Source organism: Pyrgilauda ruficollis, unplaced genomic scaffold (genome assembly GCF_017590135.1).
Source record: "Pyrgilauda ruficollis isolate IOZ18807 unplaced genomic scaffold, ASM1759013v1 scaffold22, whole genome shotgun sequence".
Taxonomy (NCBI): Eukaryota; Metazoa; Chordata; class Aves; order Passeriformes; family Passeridae; genus Pyrgilauda; species Pyrgilauda ruficollis.
The window spans coordinates 5,601,864-5,614,600 of NW_024521428.1; the positions used below are offsets into that span (position 1 = coordinate 5,601,864).

General features: G+C 43.4%; 1 protein-coding gene across 1 annotated transcript in view; it reads left to right on the top strand.

The window, feature by feature from the left end:
* The first annotated feature begins 864 nt into the window (after positions 1-864).
* The window catches only part of GABRA5 (gamma-aminobutyric acid type A receptor subunit alpha5), a 54,433-nt gene continuing 42,560 nt past the window's right edge, over positions 865-12,737 (top strand). The window contains exons 1-4 of the mRNA XM_041468489.1: positions 865-1,375; positions 9,371-9,492; positions 11,274-11,341; positions 11,453-11,673. Of these exons, the coding sequence (XP_041324423.1) occupies positions 1,290-1,375; positions 9,371-9,492; positions 11,274-11,341; positions 11,453-11,673 (497 nt within the window). The 5' untranslated portion in view covers positions 865-1,289. The remainder of the gene's footprint in view (positions 1,376-9,370; positions 9,493-11,273; positions 11,342-11,452; positions 11,674-12,737) is intronic.

Here is a 12,737-nt window from a genome sequence, read left to right on the forward strand (position 1 = left end):
CACATGGCCGCGGGAAACTTCGGCCGGCGCACGGGGCGGGGGCAGTCCCGGGGTGCCGTGGGGACCGGGGAGGGGAAGGAGCGGCGGAGCGGGCACGGGCGGGCTGGTGCCACCCTGCGCGGAGCGGAGCGGTGCGCGTCGCCCCGGGCGCAGTGCGCGGGCGGCGGCGGCGACTGAGCGACGGTCTCCGGACAGGTGCGGGCGGGTCGGGGCTGCGGGAAGGGAGCGGCGGCCCCGCAGTGCCCGGTGCGGAGCGAGCGGGACCCGGAGCGGGGCAGCGCGGGCCGGGCGGGGGAGCCCCGGGGGGCGGCTTTTGGTTCGGGCGTTTTGCCTTGCGGCTCCGGCGGGGTGGGAGAACAAGTTGCTGAGCGATGTAGCACGGGGGCACAGGGTTCAGGTGGAAAATCCAGGCAATTCCCCTCTGGGTGTGTTTTTGAGGGCTGTTTTGGGCTTTTTGTTGGGTTCGGGGTGGTTTGTTGTTTTTTGTTTCGTTGGCTTTTGGGGGGTTTTGTTGTGGTTTTGGTTTTTTGTTTGTTTTTAATAGGGCACAGAGGAAAACGTTAGTGCACAATGCTGAAATTGGTGATCTGGTCGCTGAGGCAGGTATCCAAAAAGCAGCAGTCGCTGGAGCAGCTACATTACTGTCGTTCTTCGTGCTAGCGTGAGGTTTATGTGCCTTTGCGAGGAAGGTCACTTTTTACCCTCTTCCTCCCCCCGCCCCCCCCCCCCAACAACCCACCCTCCTTTTGCTAAGCCGTGCATCAGCAGCATGAATTCCAAGAAGCAGTAGGTGTTTCTTGGCATTTCAACTGGGATTTTGGAAAGGAAAGCCGGGTATTTAATGGGAAAAAATTGCGATGGAAGGAAAGGATGCGGAGGCTGCACACAGCCCTGGGTTTGCAGGCATGTGGAAGTTGTTGAAATAGGTAAAGGGTTGAAATTGGCATTTGGAAAATGGTGGCTATTTTTTTAGTTACTTGTACCACAGATGAATATTGGGAAAAGCTGGGCCACAAAGAATTTTTCCTGTTTTGCAGTTTGCTGACAGCAGAAGGTAAAACATGTCCTTGAAGATACACAATTTTACATAAACAGCTGATGTTTACATAAGCCTAGATAAGTTTGTGAAAAACGCAGATAGCAAAAGATGCGGTGTTAGCTGAACTCCGGTATCCTGCTCTGTGTCCATGCAATAATTTATCAATTTTTTGTATTGTTGCAGTGTAAGAACAAAGTGAACAGCTGCACCTTCACCAAAGCAACCACCTGCGTTCCTCTTCTCCTCTGGAATGGACAATGGGATGGTCTCTGACTTTATCATGATCAAAAACTTCTTTCTCTTCTGCGTTTCCATGAGTTTAGCCAGCCACTTCGGGTGAGTTGCCAGTTGAATTTGAATTTCTGCTGTGGCTTTTTTAAGGAGATGAGAAACCTTGGCTCTGTGTGGTACAGAGCAGCTGAACAAAACAAGCGGGCTTTGCATTTCATCTTAAGGTGCTGGTGTTGGGGGGAAGGGAGTGGTTTGCTCTCCTGTTCAGATTTGCTCTCTTGTGTCAGTTCTTTATGCCTGCTATGGTGGCACAGGGAAAGGCTTGTGGGGCACAAGGAGTTCACATCAGGCCTACAGCTGCTGAGTGCTCTGACCTGGGTTTAGAAGAGCCGGGGGCTGTGGTCCCCTCTGCCCCTGTGTCTGTGATGTCGGGATCTTGCACCTTCCCTCTCACCTGATGGGTGCTGGTTATAGGCAGTAGTGCAAAAAAAAACCCCAAAACTGCGATAGTGTGACTTGATGCATGTTACTAGCTGGTACAGGCTTTCCTCCTGATTGACCTAAGATAGTGACTGCTTAGAAGGATGTCTGAGTTGGAAACTTGTTAGAATAATTAGAAATCATGTTTCCCTGAAGCATGAAAGGAATCCCGTTTCCTTATTTTTGCTTTGGATGATTTCCTGACAGTGATATTCTGAAAACTGTATCAAAGAGATGCTCCAACTCTAGGTCTCAGAAAATGAAAAATAAAGTCAGAAACCCTCTATTTACGTGTTTTCCCTATACCCAGAGACCTTAAGAACTTTCTGAGTATGATCTATACAATGGAACCTGGAAAAAGCATTTTGCAAGTGCTTGGGAAACGTAGGTTGATTCTTCTTTGTGGAGGAGAACAATTATTTATGATTTCACCAGAAAAAAATGAATCCTCCCAACATGCTGATTCACAAGCGCACCCATCAATTCCTTGCTATAAGAAGATACAAAATGGAGATGCAAATCAGTTTCTGATTTCAAGCAAACGGATTTGTTCCAGATTGGAACTAGGAGAAAGACCAAACTTTGAGTGGTGATGTTTTTGCTGTATGCAAAGCTTAGCCTGGTATCCAGCACGTGTCCCATGCAGGTAGGTGGAAGCCTGTAACCTCTGAGGTTTCTATGAACAGTTGAAGGACTGCACTCTACAAAGGATGCAAAGAGTTGCACACTCATCTATTCACCTTGGAAAAACCTGGTCCTTCTTTCACCATGGTCTAATGCAAAAGTGTCCCAGGATTTTGTGACAGAATTTAAGAGGGCAGAGTGGGACTTACTTTAAACTTGTCTTTACATCATTGTAGTTTGACAAAGTATTTCCACATTGAGAAAATCTTGGTGACTATAACAACTTCTTGGTTGTTCGTCATCCCTGCAGAAGGCAGCGTATTGCAATAGTTGAGTGTGACCCGCTTGGTGTGTGGGTCTTTTAAGTGTGTATCTCCTCTAACAGAAGAATAGATAGACGAGGATGCAAAAAACCCCAAAACCAAACAACCCAAAACCCAGACGGTTTAACTCTTTCTTGACTCCAGGGCAAATACTGAATCAAAGTCCCAGGTACAGGTCGGTGTGACCTGTAACCTGGCAGATAACCAGAATAGGACAGTTAGAGGAAACTAGGACGCTTGTTTTCTGCAAGTTAGTCAAAAAGCTTCTGTGCACTAAAATGAGATCATCACATAAATTCCCCCCACCCCACCCCCCTCGCCCCCCATTTCTGATCCAGTAATTTTAGTCCAGGCCTGCAGAGATAAGCAGCTCCAATTCACTGCACCATTCACACACTGCCTGAGGGCTGAATTTTGACCCTGCTAGAAAGACAGAGGATGCTCCAGCGCTTCTGCTTCAGAGGCAGAAGCAGTTTCAGAGTGTAATTTGCTAAGTGCTTTGGGACTGACTCTTCAGGACGGAGGAGTACAATTAACATGTAGGCTGCTGTATTAACTGCAGGAATCTAATACTGATAACACTTGCTGTTGCTACCAGATTCTTCTTTATTAGCTTCATCCGTGTTTCTGCTGCCCTGTTATATTGCAGTGAGTTTTGCAATGTGCTAGATAAAAGTGATTGGTCAAAGGAGTACAAATTAAAAATCAGAATACTGTAGGACATTACAGATGAAGGCAGATATTTTTCTACAGTTCTCCATAGTCATTTCATATTTATATTAAATCATAAATATAGTTTTTGCTGACATAGCCAAAGCCACCTTGGGGGATTTTGATGCACAATGCCTGGTAACATAAACAGAAATTATGTATCTCAATCTACTAGGCTACTTGAGAAATCTCAGCAAAAGACTGTGATTAATGTTAAACATAAATGTGTAATGACTATCAAGAATTATCCACATTAGTAGGCAGTAGAGGAGGACTGTAGACATAATCGGTAGCAGCTATCTAAAAAAAAATCACTGAATTAAAATGCAAAGATATAGATGAACTGAGAAGAGGTTTTGAACTCCCCCCCTCCTGTTTTTGGTATAACAGTTTTGTGAATCTTCTTCTGCAGAAATGGTCCAGCACGAATCAAAGCTTCTTCTAGCCTATTTGAATTCAGCCTTGAGTTGTATAATGCTCTAACAAGTTAAGGTGTTTCACCTAAGCATTTCAAGATAACTCACAATTGTCTCAAAAGTAAACATTAATAATAAAGCTAGAGGATGATTAAAAGTAAAATAAAACCATGAAGAGTATTTTCAGGCGAGATAAAACACCGCTTGTGAGCCCTCAGGGTGCCCAGGTAGTGGCAGCCCTGTGAGGGTTGCTGGCACTACCTGGCTGCTTACACACAGCTTACACCCTGAGATGAGGTAGCCCATGGCTGGCCCCAAGCTGGCCAGCTCTTACTTTGCAAGTCCCAGGCTGTCCATGGGGTCACACTGGTGATGCACAGTCCTGGTGTGTTTGCGTTTTGGATGTGCAATTTCAGAAATCTGTCTCAGAGCCAGAACCAACAGGAATGGACGTTGTTCATGTACCCACAGTATAGTTGCCATCTGCTAATAATATTTATAATAGCAGAAACACGGAGAACAGAAGATCCCAATTATGTGTAGCCAACGCAGCACTTCTCTGTACACTCTGAAGAATTCAGTCCATGGTGTGTCTGTATTTTCACATACTTCTTCTCCAGCTCACAGCCATTATTACTAAGACCATAATCCTGCTATTTAGGCAAAACATACCTCTCCTTCAGGCTGTTATTTCAAGTTAGTGTCTGCAGCCCTAAGCAGTTCGTTCTGCTGGGATACCTGATTTCAAGTACTTGTGATGCTAGGGAGTTCTTCCTCATATTTTTAAAGACTAATTTTGTAGGAATTATTGTATCCTTATGCAGTCATGCTTGTCTATTTTTTTTTTCTGTCTTCCTTTAATTCTTCATATCTCCAGATAGCTTTTTGAACCCATTAGACAATTTTAATAACTGGAAAACTAAATTGATATCTGGAACTGCATCGGTCAGTCAGGACTGACAGGTATCGGTCAGTCCTGTTCAGCTGAACAGCTGAACGGCTTCAGCATCTCTGGCCCGCCAGCTGGCCAAAGAGCAGGAGTGTCCCTCAGGTCATCCAGCTCTGCTTGGTGCAGGAGAAGCCCTGGCATGCAGTGCCTCCCAGTGAAGCTGCAGGTCAGTGACCTGGGGAGCTGAGAGTGGTGGGAGGTGTTTAACGGCCCTGGAAGCAGTTCAGGACATCGAAAGGGGCATTAGGATGTCAGGGAATAGGGAGGACTGTAAGAGTGTCACCCTGTGAAAAACAGGCTTTCACTGCACTGCTCACAAATTGCTCCTTCCTGAAGGCAGTAAAACACTGCTCTTGCTAAACAAAAGAATTAAATTATTTTTTAATAATCTGAGTATAGTTTTAAAATGTTATCATTTTAGTCAGTCTTCTGTTCTAATCCGATGTGAAAGAATTGAGTCTTCAGTGCACAAATTCACAAAGTCAACATCTTTAGATCTCAAGAATCCATACCGAAGGGGTGGCAAGAAGCTAACTTAGAAAAGTAAATATATTTCCTTTGATGCCTGGCCATCAAAGGCTTTATCCAAACGTTTGTGTTCTCCACTGTCTTCTACAAACTGTTAATTTGTTTGAAGTTCAGATATAATTGCAATCCTATTAAAGCAAGTTATTGGAAACACTACTCTTAAAAGAGAGAGAGTAAAATATATCTTTCAGTAGTAAAATACTCTTCAGTTATTTTTTCAGAAATTCTTACTTTTTCTTTTTAAAGAAGTTTTGGGAAAATCATTAACTATCTACCATACTTTTTCCTCTTATTATGGCTAACCTGTGAGTAGTACCTACCATGATTCTGACTAGATGGCAAAAAAGACAATGATATTTAAAGTGGTAAATTATGAAGTCATCAGAAGAGGTAGCTGAGCATCTGTAGAGAGTTATTACATTTTACACTGATGGGCCCCTTCTGTGGCTTCTGATTTTTTCAGTTACCCTAAAATTGCAATATTAAATAAATGTGATGAGAAGTATTCCTGGTTGGTTTAGTTTATGTTCAATAATGAGCTTTAAATGCAATTATCTCTGAATTTTCTTAGCATTTCCCTAAGATGCTTTTATAGGTTTATTTTTATCCCTAACTGAAAATTTCTGCTATAAAAACATTTTTCACTGCAGAGAGGCAATAATGTGCTTACCCACTAATATGTTGATAAAGCCTAATCCTTAGCTGTGTGGAAATAATTAGTTTAGGGTAGGTAGCACCTATTTCTCTCTATTCATTGAGATATATAGTGTCTAATGTGTGCATGTAGCTTTGCAAGTAGAGTTTACATGTCTTTTTACATGTCATGACAATCTCAGCCCTTACTCCAAAACACGCATTTCACCAGCAATCTCAATAACAGAAATTGCATGCTAACTTTGTGTTAAGACTGAGAAAGTCACACTTACATAAGAGCAAACAGCAATCCATCTACAAATGCAACTTCACATAATACTGGCATTTCACTGAAATTTGGAATCAGATGCCTTCTTTTTTGGGTGAAGTGATCTGCCAAATCTAAATTGGATTGCAGTTTTTCAGAAGTGCAGACTTTTTACTAGTCTTCACCATAGTTGTTTCTCCTGCTTTCCCCCCTATTAATTAGCTTTTGTTGTGAAGAAATCAAAATATTTCAGTGTATGGGGTGTGTGTACTGTTCCTGTGAAAGACGTACATAACTGAGATAGAAGGAAGTAGCATCAATTACTCTTGTTAGATTGAGAGGAGCAGTTCTGAGATTTAAATATATTTTGTCCCATCCCCACAAAAATAGTTCAATGGAAATCCTCCCTCAGAGTTCAATTGGCTTTGAATTCAGCCATAAGCACTAAAAATAACAAGCTTTTTCAAGAGCAGAGAAACTAGTGTAGCTTTGTGTCCTGTGCCCCCAGCACTGCATTTTGCAATAATCCCAGCTCCGCATTTGATATCCCTTGTTCCCATCTCCCATTGCAACACCTACATTTTACCTGCACTGTCCTTTTCTCCCAAGATCTTTCATAATGACCCTGCAAGTCTCCTCCATATCTCTTAATTGTCAGAGAGGAGGGGGGCTGGTCTTGCTGAGGCTGTTTCTGAGCTACATGCATACTGAGTGGCCCAGTCAGCGAGCCAGAGGGAATAGGTGACTGCTAACCTCACATTTTTACTTAATGAGGCACTAATTTAGATTGCTCTCCCCTTGTCTAGTCACAGCTTCTCATGAAACTTGTAGGAATGAAATGAAGTTTGATCTCTCTGCTTCTTTGTCAGATGCAGTGGAAAATGAAAATGGGTTCCTACGTTGATGCGGTGTAGCAGGCAGACAGCATGATGCATATCTCTTTCTTATGAAAAAGAAAAGATAAAATAGATGAGAAGAGTCAAAAATAGTATTCTAGGTGTACTGGATTTTCATGCTTTATACTAGGATTTTATCAAAGCATTCATTGTGGTTGCTGCATTTAAAGAAAGTCTCCAAGTTCTGTCTCCTGTTTGCATTTGTTAGGCTGCTACTTGTGCATATTCATTTTTAAATGGTGAATCCCTTCAATTACAATTGACAAAAAAGTGTACAGTCTTTTTTCTGGAATTGTCCAGCCTGAAAACATGTCTAATGTTTCTGTAATCAGTTTGCACCTGCTGGATTAACTTTTTTATTGTCTGCCTCAGTTGCTCACTAGATGTTGTTGTCACAGCAAAGAAAACAGAATTAATTTGGTGTTTTGACCATGGAGATGAAAAACAGGCAAGATTTGTGGCTATGCCTCTACCTGCAGTGAGCAGAGATCCTTGGTGGCCCCAAGGCTCCCAAGGCTCTGCAGTGTGGAGCTTGCTGAGGGTTGCAGCAGTGCCAGCTGCACTTAGGAGGTAAGAAACCTCCTCCAGGCGTTTTCATGGACTTTGGTGTTTCAGGGAATCACATCGGTGCACCCTGAACCTGACCTTTCTCCCGTGTCCTGAGAGGCTTTGCAATCCCTTCCTCTTTCAGCAGAGGCATACAAACTGTAAAGGGAACGAGGGCAGGACTGGGGGTGCCCGGGTCTGTGGGGGCATACATGGCTGCGAGCATCTTCTTCTGAGCTAGGTCTGGTGTCATTAAAACTTCCAGATGCACTACAGGGGTGTTAGTGAGGTCTCATTAGTGGAAACCTTATGCAGGTAAAACCATGTTGAGGTCCCTTTGTCTTTCTTTGTATGAATCCTATTCTGTTAGGTAAGGCAACCACATATGTTACAAGTATTCTTCAAGGAAAGCTGTTCAGAGAGATGCTGAGAACTTCTCTATTTATTTACAGATTTATTTTCCGGGGATGGGTAGTAAATAAACATGGATTCTTTTTATTTATTTATTTATTTATTTATTTTTATATCTGGATGACTGTCTCCCATCAAGTTCAGGTTGCTGAGTGTAAGTTATTCCTGCCTGCTGGCAGGGTGCATGAGGCAGGGAACAGTTCCTGGTGGGGCGATGTGCCCTGTCACAGCTGGAGGATTTGCCGGTGATCTCAGCAGAGGCTGAATCATGAATAAGTGCCTAGTGTGAGCTGTCTTAAGAGATGCTCATTGCTTGCTGCAGATGAAGCACGCTTGTGGATAATCTCCCATGTCTATTCTTTAGGTAAGCAAAGGCATTAATAAGCAGGGGATTCTCCTAAGCATCTTTAAATGAAAATCAAACAGATTTAAAAATGCGAGTTGTTAGTTGTGCTGTGAGCAGCTTCCTAGGTCTGAGCCATGGATAAAATAATGAAATAAAAAAGAGTTCGGAAAACAAGTCTGGCCCAAAAGATATGGAATGAGGCCCACTACACATTGCTGTTATTTGCATACTACAAGGGAGAACTAATTTATGCAAAAGAGAGAGGAGGAGTGAAGAACTGTGTTTTCTGTACAGCAGTATGTTTTTCAGATACCCCAGTGATACCCCAGTGGGATTTTTCAATGTAGTGGGAGTTTGTTATCCTCAAATAAGGTCACAGTTCATCCTTTGTTCTGGCAATAAATTATAGAAACTTTGAAAATTAGAAGCTGTTTGGCATTTAAAGATTGAACAACACCTTCAGGCATACTTGAAGGTGCATCTCCAGGCAAACCTGTGCTTCTCATGCAGCTCCCCAGCCAGCTGGTGTAGTTCCCAAGGAATGGATAGCTAACCCAGGGAAATCCAGTAACAGTTTTTGCCAGTGCTGTGAGCTGAGCTTGCTCCCTGCCATGGATGGAGCCATGCCAGCCCTGGGGAGGTGGTGGGGCTGATGTGGGATGGGGTAGTGCAGGGGACAGGGATTTGCCTGTGCATTATGGGCAGAGATCAAAGGGCTCAGGTGGCCCCCCATCCTGCATCCCATGGTTTTACCTCCATGGCATGGGTCCTTCTTTGGGTCCTTGTCCAGGGAGAGCTATTGATGAGTTTATAGTAATGATGAAAGAAATGGCTGCAGCTCCCTGTGCTGTTCAGGCGCAGCAGGAGAGGAGACAGCCTTGGAGGCTCCATCACAAAGTTCCCTTGAGACTGAAGCCCCTTGAAACCAGCATGGCTTTTGACACGTTTCCTTTTGTTTGCATAAAACAGCTTTTCACAAACGCCAACACCATCAGTAAAAGAGGAGGCCAATGATAACATCACTATATTCACCAGGATCTTGGATGGTCTGCTGGACGGCTACGACAACAGACTGCGCCCAGGACTGGGAGGTAGGATGACGTGTTGTCCCCTGCTAGACCCGAGCATTGTCTACATGGGCCCTCTCAGATGGGCACCTGCTCTTGGCTGTGACAAGGGACTTGTGTTTGATTAACTAAACTAAGTCCAGAAAGCAGATTTGTCTCCTAGCAAATGGGGCACAAGATATAGATTACTGAAAGTCATGTTCTTCAGTCACTCAGGTCATCTGAGGTTGGCTTAGGAGAGCATCTGTGATACATTTTTTTTTCTGTAATTGAATACGGTTTGGGTTTTTCTTTCTGGTATTTCCTAAGGTGAGCGAGACATTGTGATAGCAGGTTGCTGCAAGATTGCCTTCCTGGTCAGCCTGTATAAAATTATGTTGGTAATGCGTATCTCTTTTAAAAACAGATCCCCAAATCATCCATATTTAGACAAGTACAGCAAATCTGTATTGATATGTCTTTTTGATAACCTCTACAGCAGCTATTTTAAAACCACAGCATGTGAATAGTGGTTGCCATCCTAACCTTGTTGAGCCCTCCTTCAGCTCTCTTTCCCCCAGATTTCTCTCATTTCCTACCCATGTGTAAACCATCTGTTATGTTTCTTCCTGGCCCTTTTTTAATCTGGCTACCCCCACCCCTTCCTCTTGTGAGACCAACACATTGCTTTCATCCCTTTCTCTCCTTCTCCTCTCACTTTACACAGAGATGCTTGAAAATAGGGCTCGATGCTTTTTATCTTATATAACAAACTTCTGAAATTTCTGCCCTTAAATTAAATTAGACCTGGATTTGAAAAGATGCCAGAAGGACTTAGAGACTTGAGGTTAGAAATAATTTGACCTAACTTCGGACATGTCTGATAGATGTTTGGAATCAGGCAGATCCCCCAAGCCAGCAGAGGGGAGTAGGTCCTTCCAAGATACACTTCATGTGATCCTGTGGTAGGTATTGCGTGAGTGCTGGCAGTGTTCACTGACAGCCCAGAAAGCCAATTCCATCCTGGGATGCATCAAAAGAATCGTGGCCAGCAAGTTGAGGGAGGAGATTCTTCCCCTGTGCTTTTGTGAGTACTGTGTCCAGCTCTGGAATCCCAGCATAAGAGGGACATGAACCTGTTGGAGCGAGTCCAGAGGAGGCTACTAAGATGATGAGAGGGTTAGAGTACCTCTCCTGTGAAGACATGATGAGAGAGTTGGGGTTCTTCACCCTGGAGAAGAGAAGGCTCTGGGGGGACCTTATATAAACCTTCCATTGCCTAAAGGTGCTTAGAGGAAAGAGGGAGTGATAGGATGAGGGGTAATGGTTTTAAAGTGGAAGAGGGTAGATTTAGGTTAGGTAATAGGAAGAAATTCTTTACCTTGAGGGTGTATGAGGCAGTGGAACAGGTTTCTCAGAGAAGCTGTGGATACCCCATTTGTAGAAGTGGTCAAGGCCAGGTTGGATGGGGCTCGGAGAAACCTGATCTAGTCAAGGGTGTCCCTGCCCATGGCAAGGGGTTGAAACTAGATGATCTTTAAAGTCCCTTCCAACCCAAACCTTTCTGTGTCTCTATGATCTAAAACTGTCAGTCAGAGGAAAGGCACCCTTGGAGGGCTGGTTTCTTTCTCTTTGTAAGAACAAAGCCTGGACTCCCAAAGGTCAACAACTGCATTTGATCCAGGATGAAATGCCTACTTAAGCATGCTCTTAATTTCATTCTTTTGGGGATTTTTGAGTGATTCAGAAATTAATAGAAATAAGCACTGCGAGTAGGTATTTGCATTTTAAAGCAATTACTGATGCAGAGCCTATGTTTATTACAGAGAGAATAACTCAGGTGAAAACAGACATCTATGTTACCAGTTTTGGTCCTGTGTCAGACACAGAAATGGTAAGTTAGCATGTGGCTGCCAACTCGGTTGTATTTACTTTGCTAAAGTCATTTTTGGAACCATCATTTCTATTCAGATCCTGCAATACCTTGAGTGTTTCTTTGTGCTAGGAATACACCATTGACGTTTTTTTCCGACAAAGCTGGAAAGATGAAAGGCTGCGATTCAAAGGTCCTATGCAACGCCTCCCTCTTAACAACTTGCTGGCCAGCAAGATCTGGACCCCAGACACTTTTTTCCACAATGGCAAGAAGTCTATTGCTCACAACATGACAACCCCAAACAAACTCCTGCGCCTGGAGGATGATGGCACTCTGCTGTACACCATGAGGTAATAGCCAGGGTTGATGTCTTCTGATGCTGATTTCCAGATAACTACAATTACTTGGGGGGACCATCACTTTCTCCACTCCTAGTAGAGCCAGGGAACCAATCTTTCACACATATTTGTATGAATATCAAGAAAAATGAAAAATATAATTGTAGCCTTCAAGTACAGATTAATTAGTAGCTTCTCTGAATAGTGCTAGTGCTTAACTATTTCTTTTGATTAAATAGAAAGCATATTCTCAACAGATTTGATGATTCAGTTCAGCTTTTTTAAGATTATCTGTTCCCTCTTACTGTTTGTGTTCGCAGCAGTAGTGCAGACTGCAGGAAAACAGTCCAAGACCAGAAACTGAGACTTCGTTCTGGGGCAGTACATCTTGAACCCTTGGAGCTTTTGTAGTATTTTTTTTTTATTAATTTGACTAATAGTGCTAAAAGGCAAATGATCGTAGGGATAAATGGCATGAGCTAGCAGCACTGTGAAGCTGCTTTAGCAAGTACAATCCTGCAAACAAAGCTGGGACATTTTATTACCGAGGAGCAAAAGGGTGTCTCAGATCTTCAGAGATGTATTCCTCCTCTAATTTGATTATACTGCTAAGAATCATCATTGCATAATGCAGATAAAAATATAACATAGATGATTTTAGGTGTCTGAAATTCTTTTCAGGACAAATCTCACATCAGTGTATGGAAATTTGCTCATTAAATGTAATTAGCCTCTAGTAATTAAGACTGCTGTCTATCTTCAACAGGGTTTTCTGCCAGACCATAGTCATATGGACAACTTGAAAAAGAGATAAAAGGAAAAACCTACTGAGCAACAAAGGGTTATTCTGAACTTTCCATAAATGAGTCCAGAGTGGTGCCTGAGACCTAGCAGAGTGCTCAGGAGGCTGAATTTGGGCACTGAGATGACTGGGTTTTCAGCAGGCAGCCCCCAGCCATGTGTGGGAAGCTGAACTCCAGCCGGTGTCCTGCTGTGGAGTCACTCAGTCCTGCACGCTGCCAGGGCGAGTCCCAGGCTCGCTCATGGGCCTAGTGGTTAAGACTTATTGAGGCTCA